The following is a 25,286-nucleotide window of genomic DNA, read 5'->3' as shown; positions in this document are numbered from 1 at the left end:
CAGGCAAAACCTCAGACTGTGCAGCTGCTTGGTGACCAAACGTGGTGACACGGTGTCTGGTGGCCTTGTGCTGCTGTTCTTGCAGGGAACCACATTTTCTTCACTGGGCTGAGGAATCAGAGCCTTGGGCTTTGCCGTCAGTGCTGCTCACAGTCAGGCAGCCCATAAGCTCCTTCCTTGCTGTTCAGTTTCACATCCCGTGTTAGAAATGCTGTATCATAAATGATAGTTTATTTTGAGGGGAAAAAAAAAGTTTATTTTCAGGGAGTTGCTCATGTTGACACTTTTGACTTAGTGTCTTGTTACAGAACAGATCTGTCTGCAAAAATCAGGACACGTCGTGGAAGGGAACGTGCAGTGTGGTGCTGGAGAACAGACTTCCTGAAATCAAAAGTCTACTCCAGTGTCACCCCAGTTCTCCCAGGAGTTATTTTTGCTGTCTTGTTGTGTGCTATGACAAAGTTCTCCACGTCGTGTTCTGTATTTCTGAGTTAGTTCTTAATTGGTTGTGACAAAATATAACACAGACTTGATTTTTCAGAAATGATCAGCAGCACAGATGGCATGATCTGGAAGATATTGGGTGATCAGTTAGGACCTGTAGATTCTCCAGTGGTATAATAAAACATGTTTTCTTGGCAGTAAATAGAAACTACAAAAAGACAACTACTGAAAAAGAGGGGGCTAATCCAGGAAGAAGGAGGTTTTTTTTTTTATTGGAGGCCTGATAGATTGAAGTGCATTTTTTCCTTTAAAGATGTATTTGACATATGTAATGGTGAAACAAAAGAGGAAAATTGTATTTCAGTTTAAGATGTTTAAGAGGACAAAAGGGATGGTTTTATTAGAGAAATACACACTGTATCAGATTCTACTTCCTTACTCGTTATGCTGTCATTTTCACCTAGATAAAGTGAATATAAAAAACTGTCAGGTTAGAAAAGCACTATTTTACATCTATTCTCCTAATAACTGTGTAAAGAAACAAGGTGAAGGACTATGTCTTTCTTTGGTTTCTGTCTTGGGTTTTTTAATGGAAGCAAAGTAAAGATGATTGTAAAAGGGAGAGGGAGAAATATAACAGCTGAAACCACCCAGCTCATGTGCTTAATCATAGCACACCCTTTTTGTGTATCAGCACCCCTCATGTCTCTACAGAGCTCCAGGAATATAATTTCTGTAACAGTCTTTACCCTGCTGTCAGAAGGACAAAAAAATAGGTTGAGTTTTTAAATTTTTCATTGATCTTAAAAAATTAATGCAGATAAAAATACACAGTTTGTTTCAGATTTGAATACAAATAGATATGAAACACGATGTCAGCCTTCTTAAAAAAATGAATTAGGCAATGTGTTTGGCTTTTTATTTTGTTTTTGCCTCTAGATCTGACTCAAATGTTTGTGTAAGAAAGGCTGCACTAAAAAGTGCAAGGTCAGGTCTTGGTGTGCTGAACGGAAATGGCACGGAGGGAAGGGAAAAATTTGCTGCAGTACAAAATGCTTGATGTTTCAAACTCATTTCCTATATCATATCTGGCAAATCTAGAGACTGAAGCACAGAAAATCAGGCACAGGTTTCTTTGCATTCCTTGCAATCAACTTCAGTAGGAAATAGGGTGTTCTGAAGAACTGGATCTCTCTTCCTTCAAAGCAACCACAGCAGGGGGATGAGGTGTGTTGAGATGGTACCAATGGCTCTGGTGGGCACCAGGAGAACCTCCACTAAAAATTTCATTCAGAAGATAAGAGTGGGAATGGGAGGCTTAGGAAATGCACGTTGATGCTCACAATGCATGCTGGAAATACTGTCAAGGACCAGAACTAAGTTGGCAGGAGCTTTGCATGGAGGTCAGGGTGGAGATGAAGGGTTGCAGCCACTACTTGGAAGTGCTCAGGCTACTCCACTGGAAGAAGTTTTGTTCCTTTCTATAAAGCAGTACCTGACAGCCTGTATTTCAGTATAAAATTAAATGGTTTCCCTCATCCACTTGTTGGTGGCTAACCTGTTGCAGTCTGCATTGCATTTACTCAGCTGGAGCTCAGCATCTTCCACCTGGGAGTTTTCATTTCCTAGTACAGAGGACAATCATCTTCCCGTGCCTAAGAAATCCCTTCTCACCAGCACTAAATAAGCAAAGGGGAAATTCTTTCTGTCCTATTCAGCTTGAGGTCGCTGAGCTTACACAACATGCAATGTCCTGCTGGGGTCCCAGGGTGGTGGGTCACATTACCACAGTGCTAACCTGCACTGATCAGTCCCTGAGCTGGCTCTGTGCCACCTTGGCTTCAGGATCTCTGAGCCCCAGGGAAGGAAGATGATGTAAAGCAGTGAAGTGACCTCAAGCAGCTCTGTGAGAGAGCCTCACCTCTCTGGGCTGGGGTTAAACTGCTGCTCCTCCAACTCCCTTAACACCCCAAAACCTGAAGGTGGGTGCAACTCTGTGTTTATTGACAGGTGAGAGCACTTCCAGCAAACCCAAACTTTTGTCCCTGGTGTGCAAGGTCCTTGCTGCTCCCCAGCAATGCTCCTTAGTGCCATTGGCTGTTTCCTGATGGTTACAGCAGTTATATCCTCACCAGACCATGTAAGTCTAAGTGAAAGGGGAAGTTCCTCTCAGTCTTTCAGAAAAAAGAAAGAGCTACCTGCCCTCCAGCTCTGTATTTTAGGAGGTTTCATAGCTCTTTCAGGTTTGCAGAGTCTGCCTGGGCAGCGACCACCATCAGCTACTGCCCAGGCAAGTCAGGTTCCTTCAGCCCTTTCTCAAGGGAATACTGGGCTTCCCCATGCATGGATCTGCTGGTGGCTGCAGCCCTTTGAGGAAGAACAGCTGCATTCTAGGCAAATCACTGGATTTGGTGATGACTGCAATAAATTAATACAGAAAAAGTGTTTTACCGGCATTTTCCAACACTGTGAAAAAAAGCATGTTCTTGGGCTTGAAAGCTTTTAGGGGAAGTAGTGTAATTCTTGTGGGTAAACTGAAATGTCATAACTAAGAGGCATCAACAGTTTTTTTTTCATCCTAAACTAGGTACATGCAGTTTAAGTGTTCTGACCTTTCAAGAATGTGTTTGCTCAACTCCAGACATGGTGTCTGTATTGGCAAATGGAATAGTAATTTACTGGTGCTGTTTGAAAGTATGCAGTGAGTTTTCCTGGATTCTCATTGTTTCTTAGTAAAGGCTGAGGCTTGAAACCCACTGTTTTCAGTTGAGGAGCCTGAAGGAGGATGAGGACCATACACCAGGATGTCAGCCTCACATCCTGGGCTGAGGGGAAACCTATTCTCAATTAAAAATCAAGTCCAGGGCTTAGGAAAATCAGAGTGTGTGCAGATCCTGGTTTTTGCTTTTCTCCTTAACCCAGTGCTCCTGTTACATAATGTGAGCACTTCAAATGAGTAACTGTGATACTCTTGGTTGAACACGTGCTATGTTTCTAAGGGCGTAGTAACTCTGACAAAAAAAAAAAAAAAAAAAAAAAAAAAAAAACAACTAAACAAATAAACAAACAAAACCCAACCTTGTATTGCAGACCTAGTTCATGGGACCTGGTGCTGCCTGGCCACTTCCTCCTGTGCATCTTGGCCTTGCTCTGATGTTGCTGCAGAGCCAAGAGACACCCTCCTTACCCTGGTGCTGTGTCCTCACTTCTTACACCTCCCAGGCATGGCCTGTGCAGAGTAGAGGAAGTGAATGAACACTGTTCCTTTGGAAAGTTCCATTATTTAAAGAATTTGACACTGTTTGATAGCACATAGGAATGGGAGAGGAGGTTAAGTGTAAATGGGGAAACAAGGAGCCCCTTTGTGAAGCATTTGCAAGGTTTTCTAAGGTTTTTCAGCTTATCTTGTCACCCTGAAAGTAAATCGATGTTGTTCATCAACAAACCTTAGCTAACAGTCTGAAAAATACAGTTCCTTTAAATAATTTTCCCCCATAACAGGATATATGGGATTCCATTAGTGCTTTCTCAGTAAAGCAAGATGTCAGAGGCTATTGTTTCCCCATGCAAGTCCAGCTTGGTGTTGAAAGCATTTCAGATTTGAAGCTTCAAAAGTCAATCAACTGATTAATACCGCCCTTCCCCTAATGAGTTTTTTTCTCTCTTTGTGGTAAACCTGTAGTTTTGAAATGCCTCACACAGATGACTCTAAATACATTTCCTGTGCACTCAGACTTGACCCAGCTCCTACAGTTTTGTGATGGAACTGGTGGTGCTACAACTAATTTCAAAAATTCCTCTAAGAATGAAGGAGACAGCCTTCCAGGAGGCTTCCAGGAGCAAGTCCCACTGCATCACCAGGAAGTTTCAAGCCCTTTTCTTCCCCTTGCAGAACATCCTGCCTGGAGCTGTACAAAGAGACCAGGACCACATAAAGTATTCCTGAACCGAGCAGCCTGCTGCATGTTGTGTGTTCAAAACTACCTCCTTTGTTATGACAGAAAACTGCAGTCTGGCTACAAAATCTGCAACAGGGATTGGTAACCCTCCAGGATGATACTTGGCACTCAAGAGCTAACACATGTTTTTGTTACATGAGCATGAGCCTAATAAAATGGCTCACTGATTTAAGATGCCTCTTTGTAAAAACGAGATGCAGTTGGATTTAGGAATTGTGATGATTTGGCAAGTTCAATTATTAACTTCTCTTGCAGGGTTAAGCTTTGACCTGAAATTTGCCATGAACCCGTGGGCACATCCTGCTAGGAAACAGCACGCAGAAATCCTTCACTGTCCTCCTTGATTTATGGTGCACAGAGCAAACTTGGAGAGTAGGGTTGGATTTTCCCCCCAGGAAGTCATGGCAACCTCCATTGCCACTCCAGAGCAGAATGCTCTGATGTTTCAGTGTTTTAATGCTGTGATTTAGTTCTGCTGTGCTCAAGACACTGCATCTAAGGAAACTTTGATGGGTCCTGGACTGGCCTTTGGTACAGTCTGCTTGCTCTGTTTTTTGGGAGAAAAATGGAATGTAGTGAAGAGCCCAAGCTATGTTAGCTATGCAGCATCCTGTGTGATTGTTTGTGAACACAGCAGCTAAAGATAGAAGTGCACCACAGAGATGCTAAAAATACTGTCCAACTCTACTGTGGTTGTTTAGCATTTGGAGTGCTATAGTTGGCCTGACACAGACAAAGGGAAGATGCAGTTTTGCAATTTAAATATGCAAATGAAATCCTGATCTTGCAAATGTGCAATCATATGCTGGGATCTAAAAAGACTGCTCGAATTCCTGAAGTTTAGCATTGGCAAGATTAAGAGTTTAATCAGTCAAATTCAGTGTCATCAGAAGTTTGTGTGATTGAATGGCCATGTGGAGACTTCAAAAAACAACAAAAAAAAATCATGTTGTGTGATTAACATCAGGTTTTTACATTCCACATGTTGATACTTGGAACCATGTTGTCTGATAAATCATCCCTTATTAACACAGTAGGTTGCAAGCACTTTCTTCTTTACATTTATATGCATGATTTAGTAAACAGTGTTTTAATATCAATGGGAACACATGCTATGCTTCATAGCTTTCAACTGTTTGACCTTTAAAGGCAGAACAAAGTCTTAGAAATCAGAGTTTACTTAAAACTGAGATGTGTAGAAAGCTTGAATGGTTGCACAATTCACTTCTGCAGCAAGAACACCATTTTCTCTAGCATTGTTTGCACAAATCAGCATTTGTGTTGTCAGTTTCCAGTGCTGAATGTGTGATTAACCTTGCTCATAGGACAGAGAGGAACTGGTATCTGTAGGAAGGTGAGAGGTTCTTGGGTTAAAAACTGAGTAACATACGCACTGCATTTTCTGCTGAAGAGAATTTCTCCAAATGCTGTGTATTTTTTATTCACTCCTTTAGCTGATTATAATGAAAGAGCAGAGTCCCATCCCTGCTGAGGTCACTGTCCCAAAATTTTTCATTGAGGCCAGGATTTCAATGGCTTTATACAGAATGAGTGTGTCAGGGGTGGGGTGATGATCTGGGTTGGGGTTTTTAGGACCGCAGTTTTGCAGAATTCCTTTAAAGGTCCCTGGGTGAGTAAAAGGTACTGTTCAGATCAGATCATCTTGCTAGTCCAGGAGGAAGGAAGCCCACAAAGAAGATGTTGCCAGTGAACAACGTTCCTATTCCAGTTAATGCACACTGAGAACAGTGGAGGTGTCCTATAGGTAAAGATGAAAATGGTAAGATAAGGTGAAGTCATCAGAAAGAAATGAAATATTCACTACCAGGCTCTTCTGCTTTACAAAACATTTTTTCTTCTGGCTGCAGAGACTTCTCTCTCCACCCAGGTTCAGGGAGAGACTCACGAGGTTCACTCTAAGTAAGGCTCATCTTTATGGTTCTGTATTAATCTGTAGGCTGTTTATTGTCTCATTTTTTGAAAGGCTGGGGAACATCCAGGAGGCTTGCAAAGGCCCTGGATGATGGGTAAAAGAGAGGCTGTTCAGGACGTTTCCCTTCCTCGTCTGCTTGTTCCATCTTTCTTAGAATTGTGTTCCAGTTTGTAAAACCACTTACTTAGGAGAAACTTCTTGCTGCTCTTCTAAATGTTTTGTCCTCTGTCAAGCCCAGACAGGAGTTCTAGCTGCAGGAATATATTGTTTTCCCACAAAAAAGGCCAGCAGAAGGCTACTCAGCAGCCCAAGCCCCAGTCTTACCACGAAGGGGCAGCCACACGTGAGGTAGAAGCTGGTATTCTTTGAGGCAGTAAGTGTGAGTAGTTCAGCTGTTGAAACAAAAATGGCTTTTCTTCAGACTGAAATCCCATTGTTTTTTATTGTTCTGAGAATATGAGAGCTTTTTGGCCCCAGGTTTGACCTAATTAAAGGCTTTGCCTCCAGGCTGTTAATTCCCAAACCGAACCTTTTGACAAAATGGAACCTCTAGTTTGATAAAACTGCAGCAGTAAATCTTATGGGATTTTAAAAAATAATGCAATATGTAGCAGAAAAGAAGTGGCAGACTTGGTTCTATCTGGTTATCTAGTAAATGGCAAATCTACCTCATCATTTGGGTCATAGACAGCCTGTTTCTTATACTTAGCTACTGTTAACTTGTCATCATTGCATAACTGTGCCATTGCTAGGGACTGGAAAAGAAGAGAGAAAAGTATCTTTCAAATCCCTGTAGACCCAAGCAGCAAAAATATCACTTTTTGCTCAGTGGAGAGTGTCTGCAATTCTCCAGCCTGGCTATTGCCATGAGAAATTAATGTAGTCTACAAAATTACTGCAAAGTGTTCCGTGGGACTTTGAAATTAATGGACTATAAAAAAAGATATAAAACAATACTGCTGGTATTAAAACTGAGGTGAGATGAGGTAATACTGATGGAAAGGTGTTGAGTCTAAGATTGATCTTGATTTACAGCCAGATACGAAAGAAATGCTCTTGTGCTATAGCTTAAAAACCAAGAGGCAGAGAACTTGTTCTGTCTTCAGCTGTCTGGTTAATAACACTTGTCATTAAATGAAACGTGGAAGTTACAGCCAAACAAGATCCGTGATGTGATTGCTCTAAGTCTGCAGATGACTAATTAATACAGATACCTCCTGCTAGCAGTACCACACAGGAGTGAGCAGTAGTCCTGTTACTCCAGATCCATTTGTCAACAGCAATTTTTCCCCTGGAAAAATTCCCTTTTTCGAAGTGCAATAATACCGAAAGTAGATGAATTGCAAAGGAAAGACAAGATGGGAAGGCTCTGAACGTTTGGTAGGGCACAGCTCTGTTGGTGGCTTCTCAATGAGATTGGTGATTCTGTCTGACCTGAAAAGGAGCAAAACTTCCATTTCAGGATTTTTTTAGTTTTTTCTTTACAATGAATGTGACTTAGTCTCTTGCATGCAGCTGATGCCTGTGGGATGGCAAAATACATATATTCTTGGCCATGGTTTTTTTCCTCCCTAGAAGAGATCCTAGTTCAATATCTTCACAAGGACATAAGTAATATTGTCTGTAATTTTGCACAAGGGTACTCAGAAAAGCCTCGTTCACAAGCTTGCTGCTGAGTAGCCTGTAAGATGTTTCAGTTTAAAGCAGGATATAGTTCACATATATTTCCATCTCTGTGAGCATAACAGCATTCACACAAATTGGTATGAGAAAATCATATTTGTAGTATTTCCTTCCCTTTAATTTTTGGTTAAGGTTTAGAAGCACAAGCTAATAACCTTAAGCTGTTAGTAGTCCAGGTTGAGTTTCCTGTTAGTTTCTGTGGTTTCAGCTTGTTGTAAGATCTCATCTTTCCGGTTTTCTCTGGTCATGATGGTTTGGATTTTTGTGCTTGCCAGCCAAACGGTGCCGTTCTGAGTGTTGGCAGCCAGGATTCCTTCCTCTGCCATGTGGTGACTTGGGAAAGAAGACCACGTAGACTAAAAGGAGTGCCATGTCAGCAGTCACCATTTCAAATTTCAACAGACAAACAAGAGACCTGTTGTGCTGCAGGGATGTCATCAGGAAGGGGAACTGATTGTAGCTCTGGTGTGAGTAAAGGAACCAAAACCTCTTGTCCTGGTGATGCACATGAAATGTCTGTCAGGCCAGATGCCTACAGGCATGAGAGCCACCACTCTGCTAGCTCCTGTGGTTTTTGCACTCACAATAGGGAGCATCGCCACCTTTATTAAGGAAAAGCACACACTTTGTTTTCTTCTTTATCTTTCAGCACAGCTTGAGGTTCCTGAGGTGCTGAGGGAATAGCTGGAGAAGGTCACAATAAGTGGTGACAGTAATGGGGCAAAGGATCACAGCATGAGCCCATCAAGTCAACTGGTGTTTGTGCTGATGGAAGATCAAATTCTACAAATGTAGCAGCACTGTTTAGGAGGCATTTGACATGTGGGTAGCCCAGCTAGCAACTTCCAATCTATGTTAATATGCTTGCTTTAAACATGGCAGATTTCATATTGCCACTGTAAATTACAAATTGGGAAAAACATAGTTCCAGGTAAAAATAATATACATAATTCAAGCTAGCTAATAATCAATGTCCTTTTGTGGTTAAAATGACTGCTTACATCCCCTATTCCTCTTCCTACATCCTCCCTCCCAGTTGCCTGTTTCCATGAGCCTGATGAATAGGAGGAAATCCAGCCTGTGAATTTTCCCTATTCATAATCCTTTCCCCACTACCACACCTCAATACAAAAGGAGCTGCCACCTTTCCAGCCTGCAAATACCCAACAGACCCCAGAGCAGGCTTTATGCAGGTGCTCCTCAGCTGAGGAGTGTTGCTGGTTTGAAGCATGGTGAAACACATCTGTGGTAGCTTGGAACTGTGCTTTGGATTCACAATGTGATTTCTTCACTGGCAATGTGAAATGACAACTTTAGATGCATCCATGCTGAAACTGCTTGAAATCAAAAGGGTCAGAGAGCCCCAACGAAGTAGGAAAAATGTGATTTTAGCTTATGTCTAATCTTAGTATGGAGAAAGTGAATGGTAGTTTTAATTGCTTGAGCTTTCATGAGTTCTTGTAACCTGAGATGTGGCTTTGATAAAGCATAGTTTATGTTCCTTGTCACAGACTGCTTTGGCAGATGTGTCTGGTGAGTTTCTGTCACCAGACTGCAGCCAGCATGCACAAATGGAACCTTGCAGACGTGCTAAATGCATTTAAAGTTTCTGCTGGAGTTGAATGGGGCCCACAAGCAGTTGGGTTTTGTTGCTCAGGTACAAGCCAGCCCATTACTGCACATTGGGTTGCTCAAGAAGGGCTGCAAGTAACTGCTGCCATTTAAAAGCTAATTTATCAGATACACTTTCCAGCCTTTAAACACACAGTCGAATTCACACCTCTTTTCCATGAACTGTCCTCAAAGATTAGGACATTAAAATCTACCTAGAGTGTGGATAAAGGAGCGATAGAGAGCACAAACCTTTCCAAATTGTGTGTTTAAGGCAGAGGAGGAAAAATTGCTAAGTTTTCTTGTTTTATGTGGAAAACTGCCAGTTTCATTTTCTCATTACATGACTGTTTTTGTCAGAACAGATAGAAGCATTTTGGGCTGATGGGCAGATAGCTCTCGCTGAAGCTTGTTGAAGCCACAGAGACTGAAGTCTCCATCGCTGAGTGCTGCAAACACTTTGCCTCTGGCAAACACATACTTCCAGTTTTGGCAGAGTCTAGTGTTTGAAATTCAGAGTCATGGAGTGATAGGTTCTCTGGTCAGCTCAGTAGAGCAAGCTACAGACTCAGGTTTTATACTTTGCAGAAAAAAAACCCAAAACGGTTTGCAATATACCTTGAAAAATACTGGGAAAAAGTCTTTGACTCATCTTGGGATGCTGCATTGCTCAGCCCTTCCACCAAAAATTAGTTTTGTTCTTCTGTTAAAATAATTCAGATATGTCCTATCATAGGAGCCTGTTGATGACCTGGATTCCCCACGTTTCTGAGGCACCCATGTCTTGCTTTGAAAGCCTTTGTGCAGAGCTGGCACAACACCAGCAAATACTGGTATCTGTGGCTAGACCAAAATGTTCCCCACCTCCTGTCTTCCTTTGCCATCATATCTCTCTTTTCTGCAATCAAACAATCGGAAAAAACAACACTTGGGATTTCCCAGAAATTACAAATCTCTCGAGATTCCCAGTGAAAGTTTATCTGACTCCCAGTGTGTAGATCCCACTTGTACATCTGCAGATGTCATGCTGCTAAACCAAGAGCATCTCCAGAAATGATGGGGCATGCTGGAGACAGGGGTTGGTAGACCAGACCCTACAAACATCAGTTCAAAATGCCAGGGTCTCATCAGGCTTGGTTCTTGCTCAAAGAGGCTGGGTGGGTGTGGGAATCCCTGCTGTAGGTTGGATCTCTCGGTGGCAGCAAATCGAGGGGGGGTGGTTGCAGATCAATAACCAACACCCTGCAGCTGGTGTAAATCAAGGCTCTGACAGGCTGCAGAAGCCAGGAAGAGGCACAGAAATGCCTCGCCTGATGTTTTTCCTCTCTCTCATTTCTGCACTACATTGACCTAAATAAGAATCTCTGGTAAGATTTGGCTTTTTTTTCTGGTGAAAGACAGATCGTGGCAAGGCTGGAGGGTTGAGGGGCTCTGAGCAGGCCCTGGTGGCTGTTTCCTCCAGGACAGTGCACAGGGAAAGGAGCAAGTGACAGGGTGGAAAATGGAGAGGGACTGGGAGCAGGGCCATGGCTCCCATGGGTGGCAGCTGGGGACAGCTGATGCTTTACAGGAAGGAGGAAGACTCGAGGCAGGGAGCCAGTCCAGAGCCACCCAGTTGGTTATTAAAACCCAGCGGAACCGCCAGTTGGTATTTAGTAATAATTTGATCTCTCTTGCTTCAGTTTTTGCCACTTCCAGCCTTCCTTTCTCCCTTCATTGAGAAATAGCAAGTTACTCAAGGCCAGCACCACCTCCTGAGTTTGGAAAGTGCCTGACTCCCAAAGGCACCTTCAGAGAGCTCTGTCTAGGAGTGGTGCAGCTGAGGACGAGTTTCTCTTGCTGAGTCCACCTTTTTCTTCCTTGCACAAGAGAAGGCTGCAGAGTGCCCTGCCCACACCAAGGGGACTGGGGCTGTGAGGAGGTGCAGTGTGAGACAAATTAGGTGTTTGTTAACTGCAGCAGTTGTAGCTGCCTTGGATGGAGCAGGGTAAACAGTTATTACTTATTCTTGTTAGACTGCCATGGCAAGCTGGCAGCACCACTCATTTGTAACTGGTGTCTTTCCCAGGAAGCCTGTTGGCTTGGAGAGGATAGGAGTGCTGGGATCGTGGCACTCTCCCTTCTGAAAGCACACCTGAGACAGTGAAGACCTCATATTCAGATATTCCCCAAATCTGAGGGCCTGCCTTTGTTTCCCAGGCATTCCCAAACAGAAGTTAGCCTGTGCATTTTAATGCAATTTAATTAGAATCATAGAATAGAATCATAGAATGGGCTGGGTTGGAAGGGACCTCAGAGCTCATCAAGTCCAACCCTTGCTCCACTCCCCCCGTGGTTCCCAGCCCATGGCACTGAGTGCCACATCCAGGCTCTTTTGAAATATCTCCAGGGATGGAGAATCCACCCCTTCCCTGGGCAGCCCATTCCAATGCCTGATCACCCTCTCCAGAAAGAAATTCTTTCTAATGTCCAACCTAAACCTCCCCTGGCACAACTTGAGACCTCTTGTGCCCTCTTGTCTTGCTGAGAGTTGCCTGGGAAAAGAGCCCAACCCCCCCCTGGCTCCAACCTCCTTTCAGGGAGTTGGAGAGAGTGATGAGGTCTCCCCTGAGCCTCCTCTTCTCCAGCCTCAACACCCCCAGCTCCCTCAGCCTCTCCTCATAGGATCTGTGCTGGATCCCTTCACCAGCCCAGTTGCCTCCTTTGGACCTGCTCCAGGACCTCCATCTCCTTCCTGAACTGAGGGGCTCAATGGAATGAGCAAGGTCACAAGAGCCCATTTGTTGCTTTTCTGCTTCATCCTTGCTTGCACACATGAGCGAAGCTTTCCCTGTGCTTGGCCACATGCAACCTCCAGTCAGCTTGTGGCTGTGTTTGTATTTTTAAATATTTCTATTCACTTGTCAGGTATTCAGTTTTAAACAGAGCTGCCCCTCAGTACAAGAAGGACAGGGAACTGCTTGAAAGAGTCCAGCCACAGAGATAATTAAGGGAGTGGAACCTTATGAGTCTTATGAGGAAAGGCTGAGGGAGCTGGGGCTCTTTAGCTTGGAGGAGACTGAGGGGCAGCCTCATTAATGTTTATAAATATGTAAAGGGTGATCAGGGGGATGGAGCCAGGCTCTTGTCAGTGATGTCCAGTGGTAGGACAAGGGGTAATGGGTGCAAGCTGGAGCATGGGAGGTTCCATGTAAACATCAGGAAAAGGTTTTTCACTGTGAGGGTGACAGAACACTGGAACAGGCTGCTCAGGGAGGTTGTGGAGTCTCCTTCTTTGGAATCATTCAAAACCTGTCTGGACACGTTCCTGTGTGACCCACACCAGGTGATCCTGCTCTGGCAGGGGGGTTGGGCTTGATGATCTTTTGAGGTCCCTTCCAACCCCTGATGTTTTGTGATTCTGTGCCCAATATGCTGATCAGCAGTGAAAGGTCAAGAACTTATTTTTGGTGCCCTTATTTCTGTTGATATTACCAGACAGCATAAGCCCTCTTGGAGAAGAGGAGAAAGCGTTGGAATAAGTCACCTCCTTCCTGGGGAATCCAAGGCCAAGAAAATGAAATGGGCAGCAGAAGTGTTTTGAGTGAGGGCAGAGTCTAGAAGAGTCTAGATAGGCTTTAAAGAGAGTCCAGAAGCATCTGAGAGCAACTGATGAATGATCTGCAACAAGGAGCTCCTGGAATGAGCTAAGTCAGGAGCTCCTGCTCCTAAGCCATAGTGCCTTGCTGATGATCTGTCACTGCTTTTAGCATGTTTGAGACAGCCAGCATCCCCCTGGTGTGAAACTGCATTGCTGTCCCCTGGTCTGAGCTGCCACCCTGACACATTGGTGGGAAGCAGTCACTGGGTAATGGGCAGAAATGGAGCAACAACCCCCTGGGCTCCAGTGGGGAATGCTGAAAGAAACCTCCCAGCTCACCTGTCCAGCCCAAGAGAGGATTTCTCCATGTAGCTGATACTTCATACTTCAGTGCCTGATGAAATACCATCATCTAATTTTATTTTTTTTTTTTATGTGCTTGCAGCAGAGGGCTGATGATACACAGGTGTCCCTTTCAATCAGAATTATTCTGTGATTTGTTCAGTTGCTTTAAGGATGGTATCTTTCTTACTCAAATTTGGGGCTGTAGGCAAATCTGTCTTAAGCAGAAGCAATGCTCCTAACTTGTGTCGAGTTATACCTGCCTGCCCTGAGGGAAATTGGTCTCTTGGATTTTATGGTCCTTGTGCAGATAGTCACCTGGGAAACAGGAATCTTGCTTTTCAAGAGAATATGACACCCAGCTAATTTTGTTGCCTCTCATACAGCCAGGCTTCTCACGAGGGCTAAGCAACAGCATCCTATTTAAAAATCCTGTCCTAGTTTTGGAATGCCCATGCCATCTGAAAGCTATGGCCTTATTTTATCTGTTTATATCGAGTAATAGTCTTGGAGAAACGGAGTTTTGTTTTCCCATCACATTTATTCCCCAGTGCAAGAGTTAAAAAAAACTATTTTTCAAAGTGTTTAGGAAGCCCAAATTTTTTCCCCAGTAACTCAGGGCATAGGAATGTCTTATGGCAAAAGAAGCACTGGCAAGGACATGCATGCCAGCATGTCAGCTGGCCAAGTGTGGGAGATCCCCCAACACTTCCTGCCTGAAGGTTCCCAGGGTGCAGCTTGGGAACACAATGTGTTTATTTTGGATGTGTGAAGCCCCTGGTAAAGATTCTCTGTGCATATCTGGGTTTAAATATGTGTAGTTACGTTCTACCGACATGTTTCAGCCTACACAGGGCAACATCTGTTGAAACATGCAACTCTGGCTTGGTTTTAGCAAAGAAAATGAAGGAAAACAATTTCATCCATCACTAGACCAGCACTTGGGAGAAGATTTAGGATTTGTTCCATTTCCTAAAGCTAAGCAAATTTTGGCCTGATTAGCCCAGAGGAATAATCAAATCACTGGTGGCTCAGCTGCCTGGCTGTGATGGAAAGGTGAAAGAGTGACATTCAGTGCTGGTTCTCACTTGCCAGTGGGTTTTCCCTGTTAAAGCAATGCAACAGGAGATCCCAGGAGAGTAGCACTGATTGCTCTGGTCAGGGGTAACTCTTGCAGGCTAGGGGGAAAACACCCATGGCAAAAAGTCTCTTTGCCACAGTGCCATTCAAAACTGCTGTGTCTGTTGATGGATGGGAGGAGAACTTCTCCTAAAACCTGATCAGCAGCTCTCCATAATATGCAGACCTGCTTTTCCACGTGTCACCATCATCATGGACAACTAACTTGTATCCTCTTACTCCCCTCCAAATGTCTGTGTAAGCTGGGTACTGGTATGGCAATGTTTGATATTAATCCCAAACTCCATCTAGAGCCTGAGCAGCTGTAGGCACAAATCTCTCTGCCCAGCAATTTAGAAATAAGTGATGAGAAAGCACTCGGGTGATTCCAACTGGGTGAGCAACTGGGCAGCTCTCCTGTGTTCCCAGGTCAGAAAAATGCACATTTGTGGTTGAATTCCTGAATTTAGGGGTGGACTTTGACCTTCATGTGCATGTTGCAGATGGAGCTGTGCCCACCTCATGCCCCACAGCCACCACACACCCCGCAGGGATCATCCTTGGCCAGTACCAAAGTTGCTGGCCATGCAGGGACTCAGCCAAATCTGTGATCTACTTAATAAGAAATGTAAAATTTATAAATGAGTTATAACCACAGCAGCCCTAGAATGGATCTGGTTATAGCAGGGTTAGGTGGTGGGGCTCTTCTAGTTGTTAGAGCTGTTATATGAGCTGCTATTAGGTGTGATTGGGTTTTTTTCATGGTACTGGATGGCTGGCAGCACTTTCAATTTTAGGCCAGGGCTGGGAGAGGCTTTACTGGGAGTTGGCTGAGAGGAGCAGTGACTTTCTATGGCTCTCCCATTGCTGATTAGACACTTTTCTAAATGCCAGCTCCCTGTACTGATAAGCAAGGATATAATACTTATTTCCCTTAACTCGAAGCAGCAATGTTAATGTCTGATTCATCTTATGGCATACAGGAAATGCTTGTTAAAATTGATAGCCACAGATTATTGTATTTGGAAAAGATGCTGAATTAGTATTAGAAGCATTGTTTTCAGTTTCACTTTCTTTATAGGTATAATGCAGGTTTTTTCCCCTAAGATTTGTAGATTTACAACTCTACCATTTATTACAGATCAAGATACTTACATAATTGCATTTTGAAAACACCTCCTCTTTATTAATTAGTTTCAATCCTTCAAAAAAGCAAAGCCCATGCTGTCTTAGACTTTAACAAATAAACAAAAATTAAGAGGTTTAGCTGCTATCTACTAATTTCTGAAATCTAAAACATCTGTGATTAGGAAGGTCTGTTTAGATAGGTCGTTGAGAAATTAGTTTGGTTTGTTTAAAAAGTATGCCAGTTATTTCAGAAGTTCTGCCTATAAAGAATGTAAAAGAATTTATTTGTCTCAGGTCTGAATTTAATTCGAGTCGCTGGCAGAAGGTCACTAATTTCAGTCCAGGGTTGCATTCAGATCTACCATTGTTTAGACCTAAAAAATGTTACCATAAAAACGTTGGCATGTTTGTTATTCAGGGAGTATAATGTCTTAATTGAAATGGTACCAGAAACTATTAAAGAAACTTCTATTACAGTTGAGATGACAGGCAGTGTTTTGTGGCTTTAAGATCTGTTTTCAGGCCAGTATGTGAGATGTAGCCTTGGACTGACTATAACTCTTTGATTTCAGTCATGTTGCACCCACTTAAGTCCTGATTGAATTTGTCTTAGATGATTGGTTTTTTAACTGTATGATTTAATTTTCTTTATCTCCAACCCTGAGTTACAGTGTGGAGCTTCAGAGCACATCAGAATAAGGTCAATAACAGATCCTCTCTTCTTCCTTTTTTTATTTTCCCAGTTACAAGGATCCATTAAAAGAAAACTGGAAGATGATAGCTCTCCTGCCTCGGGTGGTGTGCCTGATGTCATTTTTCCAACTGATAGTAAAAGACTTTGTCTTGATGATGTAAACCTTGCCATGGGCCAAGGTGCCAATCCCAATGTGGCGTGTCCAGAAATGCAAAGTTCTGCCTTCTCCACCAGTCACAGTGCTTCTTCCCTGGGAGTCACAGGTCATCCAGTGCTCCTTGAAAACAACCACATGAATGGTGGTGGCATTGGTTCCCCGTTTTCAGTGCCACCCAACACGGAAATAAATCAGAAGGGGTCAATAGGAGGGCAAAACAATAGCATCATCCACTATGATGAGAAAGGAAACAGCTTGCAGTCTGTTGACCAAGAGCTGCAAGATCTGTTGGAAGAGCTGACAAAAATGCCTGATCCTTCTCCCAACGACCTGGATCTGGAAAAAATTTTGTGCAGCAAGGCTGAAGAGCCACTTGGGCTGAGTCACTCTCAACCAAGCTTAAGTACCACTCCAAAGTCCTCCCCGCAGAATTCCCACTTGGAGAACCACGTTGCTAACAAAGATTTTTCTCCGGGCTGCAATCCAACCAGTGGAGGATCTCCACAAATGAGACCATCATCTGCTGGAGCTAACTTCCAAGTTCCTCCTTCAAACAAACCTGCTGCATCACCCATCTCTACAGCACCTCAGAGCAAGAACCAGCCAGCACCTATGCTGCCAGTACCCTTACCCAACATGCCTGGCTCCAACTGGCACGCTCAGCAGCTGAAGCAGCTGGCAGCCAGCAAGCAGGTATCTACTCCTAAACAACAAGTACAGGCTCCCAGCTGGCCAACTATGTCTCCTCCTGGTCTCTCTCCACCTTACAGGGCAGGATCATCCCCACACCATCAACCTTTTAGTCCTCAAAATGTCATGGTGTCTGGCATGCCTGCTAATAATTTACCAGGAAACAACATCCAGAGTCCTCAAAACACTCTGCTCTCAAGCATGACTTCCAGCAGCACCCCATCCAATGGTCCCTCTCCTCCTTATGGGTCTGAGAAGCTTTCCAGTCCAGCTCTGAACCAGCAGCCCTTCAGCCCACAGAGCTCCATCCTGCCCACCCTGGCAGCAGCCAGCTTACCAGCCAACAACATTAAAAGTCCACAGAACAACTTGGTTGCCAGCATGTCCTCCACAACTACTGGACCTTCTCCACCATACAGGCCAGAAAAGCTATCAAGCCCAGCTCTGCATCAGCAGCCCTTCAGCCCTCAAGGTACATTAATCCCTAACATCACTCCCACCAGCAACCCCACAGGTATGCAGAGCTCTCTTTTTAAATCAATGACTACAAACCAGCCCAAAAATATGAACATTATTATGCAACAGCCATCCAGTAGCTTGCAGCCAGGTCTGGTGAATGAGAACCCTGTTAGCCAAGACCAGTTTTCTTTCAATAACACCAAACCACTGTCTCACTTTGCCTCAGAGTCAGCTACTCAAAAGATGTCCCCTCTGCCAGCGGGACAAGGGCAGCAGTCTCTCATTCACTATCTCCAGCAACAGCAGCAGCAACAGCAGCAACAACAACAGCAGCAACAACAGCAACAACAGCAGCAACAACAGCAGCAGCAGCAACAATCTCCAGCCACACCACAGTCCCAGCAGCCAAACAACAGCCAGTTCCTCCAGCAACAGTTTCGGCAGCTGATGCAGCCCCATCGGATGCAGAGGCACATGCAGCCTGCCACGTTGCCATCTCAAAGCAGACAGGTGAGGACACAGCTTTTTGTCTTAGAGGGCTTGTGTGAGAATGTTGAGTCATTTATTTTCTTATTTTTACTTTCCCTTGTGTTTCAAATGCCACGGTGCTGAACTTGTGGGGTGTGCACAGTGCATACAAGGACAAGGCAGTAGCAACATCCTGGTGCTGTCAGAGTAACTTCATTTATTTCTTCAGTTGAAACATGCTGCAATAACAACATAGAGTATCTCTTCTAGACCAGTGGAGAACTTTATGCTACTAGGCAAAACATATTTCATACCACTAAAATAAATTATTTTGATGTGTATTTTGATGGTATTCTTACTTAGCTTGTGTTGTAAACTGTATAGAGATGTGCCATAAGATGTTTCCCATCATCTTTTAGTGGGAATAGTTTTTTTTCTTAGTCCTGTTCAACAAATTCATCTTTGTGTTATGCTTTTGAGACTGGGAAAGATCAGGTGGAAGGAGAAGTGAAGTTAAACTATGACTCCTTCACAGACAGCACGTCAAACAGTACAGCTCCCTAATAGCAAAAAGGCAGACTTGAAATACCTGTTACCAGCATTTGCCAGAAGCAATGCCCTGCTTTGGATGAGGGCCATTCCCCACCCTTTGTTGATCTTCAATACCAACCGAGCTGGTAAATGCAAAAATTCATCTGGCAGGAGTGAGGCACAGCCCCAATTTCTCTTCTACCAACCCTCTCCCTGAGAGTGAAGGAGCAGAGCCAAGGAATACCCACTGCCACCCCTAATAAGAGAGCTTTACTGGGAATGGGGACTTCAGAGCAAGGAAGGGCTTAGGCAGCACTCTGAGAGCAACCTGGGTGTGAGGAAAAAAAACCTATCTTTTTGTTAGGAAGAATAACGGGAAACAGACTGAGCCTCCCCACCAAAGCTAAGGACATTGTTAGGCTGAACCAACACTTGGGAAGCAGAATCCCTCGAGCTGTTCACACAGGTGCTCCAGCAGCAACTTGGGAAGGATGGGAACACTTCTGACCCAGCAAACCAGAGGCTGAAGCTCTGCTTGGTCCCCTGGAGAGCATGATGCTGAGCTGGGGGACATGCTCCAGAGCCTGGGTTTCTGTGCTCCTCTTTTCCTTAAAGAGGCAAATTCCTTCGGTGGAGGTGGTCTGGTCTGACCTTGTCTAACTGTGATACCAGTGAGAAATAAAGGGGTAGTTACTAAATGTCAGCTTCTCAGTGGTAAATCAATGAGGTGCATTTCCACAGTGCCACTTTGCAATTGACTGTTTTCCAAGTGGTGAATGCTCAGTGCTCCCTTGCTTGGATGCAGCAGTTTAAAACAGGCAGCTTGGAGGTACTGGAGGCTGGAGAATTTGCTTATCCAGCTATGTAACATGTAAGGATATGACATACAGAGTTCACTTTAAAGGATTATCAATATAAGACCCCTAATTCAACAAAGGTGTGAAGCAATTATGTTGCTTTAAGCAGTGGGGCCCAAATTAAGCACAAAGTAGGGAGTCTTGCTGCTTGGGATCCAGGAGCATGGATGGACATAGGATTGAAAATAAGTTGCTGCAGCTTCATGAGATGCTGCCCATCAGGTGTTTTATTCTGAAGGCAGTGTGGGTGAAGAACACATTCATGCTTCTTTACCATATCTCAGGTGATGGCAGGTGAGTTGTTACCTGCAGTAACACAGTCGCTTTTGATTGTATGTCCATAACCTTTGAGCACAGTTTGTTTTTTTTTTTTCTGGCTTCCCAGCTGGGTGTGTGGAATTGCCACATCCCTGTTGGATTCCTGAGGTTTCCTGTGTCCTAGTTTTCCCTGCTTTGCATTTTTGTCCTACACCTCTGTACCTCCTACATTGCTGATTACCCCCCAAAAAAAAGAAATTAAGAGAGAAAAATTCCTGCAGTGAGCATCTCTAAATGGCTAAAATAACCCCTCTTCCAGCAGTTTTCTGCCTGTGCTGCATTTTAGCTGATTCTCACCATCAGAGAGTTATTATAATCTGGCAGATATCAGTAAAGATCAAGGACAGTTAAGACAATGATTACAGGTGATGAGCATTTCACATTTTCAAACTAGTTAGGTAAGCTTATGGTGCCTCCCTCATTTTACAAGTAAGACTTATTACAATAATTACACACCAGATGACAGTACTTCAAGTTTTACAGTCTGTTGAGCTGCCGAGGAGAGGTGGTGGATGTTCAGGAGTGGAACGTTTTGTTAGGTTTTGATAACTTTATTGCCAATCTTATGGATGAAAACGGATCCTAAGTGCTGAATGAAAAGAAAAATTGCATGGAAAAATATCATTGGTAGGAAACCTTAAAATTCTGAGATACTTGCTAAGTTTCTTTGAACTGTAGATCTGTTATTTGTCTGCAATGTATTTCATATTTACATTGAGACATTACTACTCAAATTTTGGACCCAAGCTGCAACATACCAAATTTATTCTTTTATAGCAAAGTAGCTCCAGTGACTCTGGGTTTGATTTCCAGCAGTGAAATTCCGATTTCAGAGCTGAATTGGAGCTTTGCAGAATCTTTGTCCCAGGTCTCTCCTGAGGCATTTGATGAATAGGACTTCCCAAGCACAGAGCAGTTGTTTCATTAAAAGGCAAAATGTTAAAGATTCAGGTGACAGGGGAGACAACTTCTGCATTGTCAAAAATTAGTGACCTTCTAGTGGAAAATTGCCTTTTTTTAGCCTCATTCACAGAAATTTGCTCCCAGAAAAATAGCAGCATTCCCTGGAATGCTACTGAGTGTTTAAAAGTCATCCCCTTACTCTGTTGTGCGTTTGTAAATGTGACTTAAGTTTTATTAAAAAAGGCAGAGTACTCTTCTTTGAGCAAGAGGTACAGCTTTGTACAGAAGAAGAATGTGGATGGTGGCCAGTTGGAGGGAGAACAATAAACCATGAAATTTGATCCTTGTAGCAGGCAGAGAAACATGGGGAAGAGAGCAGCAGCGGGGACATGGACCCAGAGTGAGTTTTTCACTGTTTTTTTTAATGAGTATTAAGGCAAAGACTCCACATTCCAGAAGCTGGGTTACTGGTGGCTCCTCACAGCTCTACCACTTCTGTACTTAACGATCTATCTCTTAAGTGTAATCAGTCTGCATCCTGGATTGCCTGGACAACTGGTAAATCTGGTAAGGACTAATCTTTTCCCATCTGAAGCACCGTGTCTTTACTGTCAGGCACTGAGGGGTGTAGTTTGAGGCAATGACACTGTGGGTACTGCAAAGTCTGGTACTGACACCTCTCCTGTGGATATGTGCAAGGTTTTGGTTCACTCGTGTAGGACTGATGCCTGCTGAGTGAAATTATACTCAAAGGCTCACAAAAGCACAATATCATAGAATCATAGAATTAGCCAGGTTGGAAGGGACCTCAGAGATCACCAAGTCCAACCCTTGCTCCACTCCCCCCGTGGTTCCCAGCCCATGGCACTGAGTGCCACATCCAGGCTCTTTTGAAATATCTCCAGGGATGGAGAATCCACCCCTTCCCTGGGCAGCCCATTCCAATGGCTGAGCACCCTCTCCAGAAAGAAATTCTTTCTAATGTCCAACCTAAACCTCCCCTGGCACAACTTGAGACCTCTTGTGCCCTCTTGTCTTGCTGAGAGTTGCCTGGGAAAAGAGCCCGACCCCCCCCTGGCTCCAACCTCCTTTCAGGGAGTTGGAGAGAGTGATGAGGTCTCCCCTGAGCCTCCTCTTCTCCAGCCTCAACACCCCCAGCTCCCTCAGCCTCTCCTCATAGGATCTGTGCTGGATCCCTTCACCAGCCCAGTTGCCTCCTTTGGACCTGCTCCAGCACCTCAATCTCCTTCCTGAGCTGAGGGGCCCAGAACTGGACACAGGACTCAAGCTGTGTCCTCCCCAGGGCTGAGCACAGGGGCAGTAACCATGGTAGTAAACGCCAGGGTCAGAGGGAGTCTCCCAAACTCTAGCACACTGTGTTCCTGGCTTAAGCTTCACCACTTCACTTTACTGGCTGTTTTGTGGGTGCACGAAAAGCTGCATTTGCCCAGGCAGGTTGAATAGTTGGGCATCTCCCTGATTTTCATGTCTAAATAGAGTTTGTACTTGCAGATCTATTATGGCATGTCAGATCTATTAGGCCCCAGTTCTGCCTTCAGCAACTCTGGTACAACCCCCCCGTTCCAGCAGAGCTCCCCCGATGTAAGAACAGAAACTGAGCTCTGTGAACTGGGAGGAAGGGAGGGTTCCCCTGAAGGCAGGAAAATGAGCCCATGATCTTTGCAGTTGAAGTCAGCCTGGAATAAAAGAAGCCCTTTAGGTGGCCATTCCTTGTCCAAGCCCAAGTTTTTCTCTTTTTTTTTTTTTTTTTTTGGGAGGAGGGCAGTACTGCCCACTGCTCTGCACCTAAAATATGGAAAATGCAAATTAAAAGGTTGTTCTGTTGGGAGGGGGGAGGGAGGAATGGGATGGTGGTGTAGCTAATAAACGGCCATTGTTTAAGGGGGACACTGCATTTCTGAGCTCCACTTGTGCTGGAGGAACCAAATGTGCTATTCTTAGAGCTCTCCACATTCCTGCTGACATCCAGATAGTTGGATACTGGATTGTCAGTGAAGGGTATATTTGTTTCAGCTCCATTGCCAAAAATGATGGCAGAGGAAAAATGATAGGAGAAGAGCCAGAGAGAAATAATATTATTTGCAGTAAAAATGGCTCTATTTTATTACATGTGGAATGCATATGAGAGAGTGAGGAGTGTGCTGAAGGCAACAAAACCTTTGAAAAGGGCTTGAGAATGTTTCTTTAACTGTGGTAAAAGCAGTAATACAGTATCTGAGTTAGCAGACTAAATTATAGGTTGCAGAGAAACCCCAAAATCCCATAGCTAGATTAAATATACTAGGAGGAGAAAAAAAAAAAAAAAAGAAAAGAAAAAAAAATGAAAAAATCTTGGTTTTGAGCATGAGTTCTCTAAATACAGAAACAAAACTGAAGAAGACACACTCTGTAACAAACAGTGACATGACACAGAGCTCAGATGTCAAAGATTAAATAAATATAATGGAATATAAAATAGAGCTTTTATCAATACAAATAGAAATGTTCATACCACAGACTGATTCCTGGGTGTCCTGTGTTGTGTGAAGTTACTTCTGCCCATGAAAATTCAGCACATCACAACTGTTGGGTGGGACAGTTCTGAGCAGCTCTTCACGTTTAAAAGCTCTGATGCAGATAGATTTAGAGTTTAAAAAAGCAGAGGATGCAGCCCACAGCATTTGAGTATGTGCAGTCTTCTTGTAAGTACAGGGAGAAACCATGTTTTAATTGGGATTTCCAAGGTGTCACAAGGAGTCTTCTTAACACATGAAACAACTACAGTATTATGTATTAATAAGACCAAAAGGACTGGCCAGATTTCCTCTGCAGTTTCAGCACTACCTCATCTTCCTTTAAGTGTCAAACTTAACTTTAAAGCCACTTCGAATCAAGTTCTGCTGGTATTTCCCCCTCACCTTTTTTCTTTCTCTTTGTCTTCTTTTTTTTGCTTCTTTTTCTTTTTTTTTTCTTCTTTGCCTTTTCCTTTTTCTTTTCCCTTTCCTTTTTCCCTTTTCCTTTTTCTTTTCCCTCTTTATTGCTTTCCCCAGTTTCTTGTTTTGTTTTCTTAATCTGGAAAAAGTTTTTAAAATATTACCTTTTTTTTTTTTTTTTTTTTTTTCTCTTACTAATGCCGTGGAGAAGAAAAACAGATTTGATTTCAAAGGGCAATGGTAGAACAATACCAAAGCAAAGCCTTTGAGGGAGTAGAGAGCTTTTGAAGGCAAAGCAACAAGCCCTTCAGCTAATTAAGTGCCTTTGAATAGGCGAATAAAGGAAGCTGGTCATGAATCTGGATTACAGAGAGCACTGAGGCTGAGCCTGGAGTTTGACCTCTCCACAGATGTAAAAACATCTTCTTGAATGGCCATTTCTGAATTTTGTATTTATCCACGCACTTGCAACTGAGTTGTTTTTTTTTTTTTTAAGTTGGAAATTATCCCTTCTTTCAATAAAGTCTGAGAGGAGCTTGGCTGAATCTGTTGGGTTGCCATCCTCCTCTTCCCTGCCCTCTGAATAAATAATGTCAGATAGGTTTCTGAAAGTAAGGACTAAACTTGTGGAAACAAATGGAGTATTTAGCCTCAACATGCCAACAGTAATACAACATTTTCAGAAGGGCAGTAATCAAGATAAAAACCTTAGTTCACAGCTGATGATCTTAGCCATCACTCTCTTGCAGTATTTTTTTAAATCACTTGTGTTTATTACAGGTATTTCAAAGCATTTCCCTGTTCTAGTGAAGCCCTTGTAGCCGTGCCTTAACCTTCCCAGTTCTTTGGCCTGTATTTTAAAATGTTTACAGGCATTAATATTTCTAGAAGCTCTGCCTAATGCACTCATCATTCCTTCCAGTTCAGCTCTGTTGTGCTGAAAGCACTTTTGGCCACCACGGAGCAGGTCATTAGGGGAAGCAATCTGCAGAGGAGAAGCTTCTAAATGGATCAAATCCTTCTGAACACTACGTGGGGAGCATCCTCCCTTGTCCTTACCATCACCCTCCTTTTGCATCCAGAATTAATGTGGACACCACCTCAAAGTTGCAGCACTTCCCTCAGTCCAGCCTGGTCTTTCCCTTGGTTCTGACCTGTTTAATAATGTGGAAGATGTTCTGCCAGGAGTTTAGCACTTAGGATGCAGGTAGTTCTATGGGAATCTCGTGCTGGGCAAATTAAAATTCACTCTGGGGGAAAAAAAAAAAAAAAAAAAGAAAGAAAGAAAAGAAAAAAAAAAAAAAGGAAAGAAAAGAAAAAAAGAAAGAAAGAAAAGAAAAAGAAAATAAAAGAAAAAAGAAAGAAAAGAAAAAAAAGAAAAGAAAAGAAAAAAAGAAAGAAAAGAAAAAAAAAAGAAAAGAAAAGAAAAAAAGGGGGAAAAAAGGGGGGAAAAAAAGGAAAAAAAAAAAAGGAAAAA

General features: G+C 43.4%; 1 protein-coding gene across 2 annotated transcripts in view; it reads left to right on the top strand.

Annotated features, from left to right (window-relative positions):
• Positions 1–25,286, top strand: part of MAMLD1 (mastermind like domain containing 1) — an 82,915-nt gene that overhangs the window by 32,210 nt on the left and 25,419 nt on the right. Inside the window, exons 2-3 of one of the 2 annotated variants that reach the window (XM_071757405.1) lie at positions 16,543–17,854; positions 18,026–18,309. In XM_071757405.1, coding sequence (XP_071613506.1) covers positions 16,543–17,854; positions 18,026–18,309 — 1,596 coding nt within the window. Of the gene's footprint in view, positions 1–16,542; positions 18,310–25,286 lie in introns of both variants that reach the window. The other variant, XM_071757404.1, reaches the window with a different exon arrangement.

This window comes from Heliangelus exortis, chromosome 14, assembly GCF_036169615.1.
Source record: "Heliangelus exortis chromosome 14, bHelExo1.hap1, whole genome shotgun sequence".
In the NCBI taxonomy this organism is placed as follows: domain Eukaryota; kingdom Metazoa; phylum Chordata; class Aves; order Apodiformes; family Trochilidae; genus Heliangelus; species Heliangelus exortis.
Note: the sequence above shows the minus strand (reverse complement) of the source record. Positions and strands in the feature narration are given on the sequence as shown.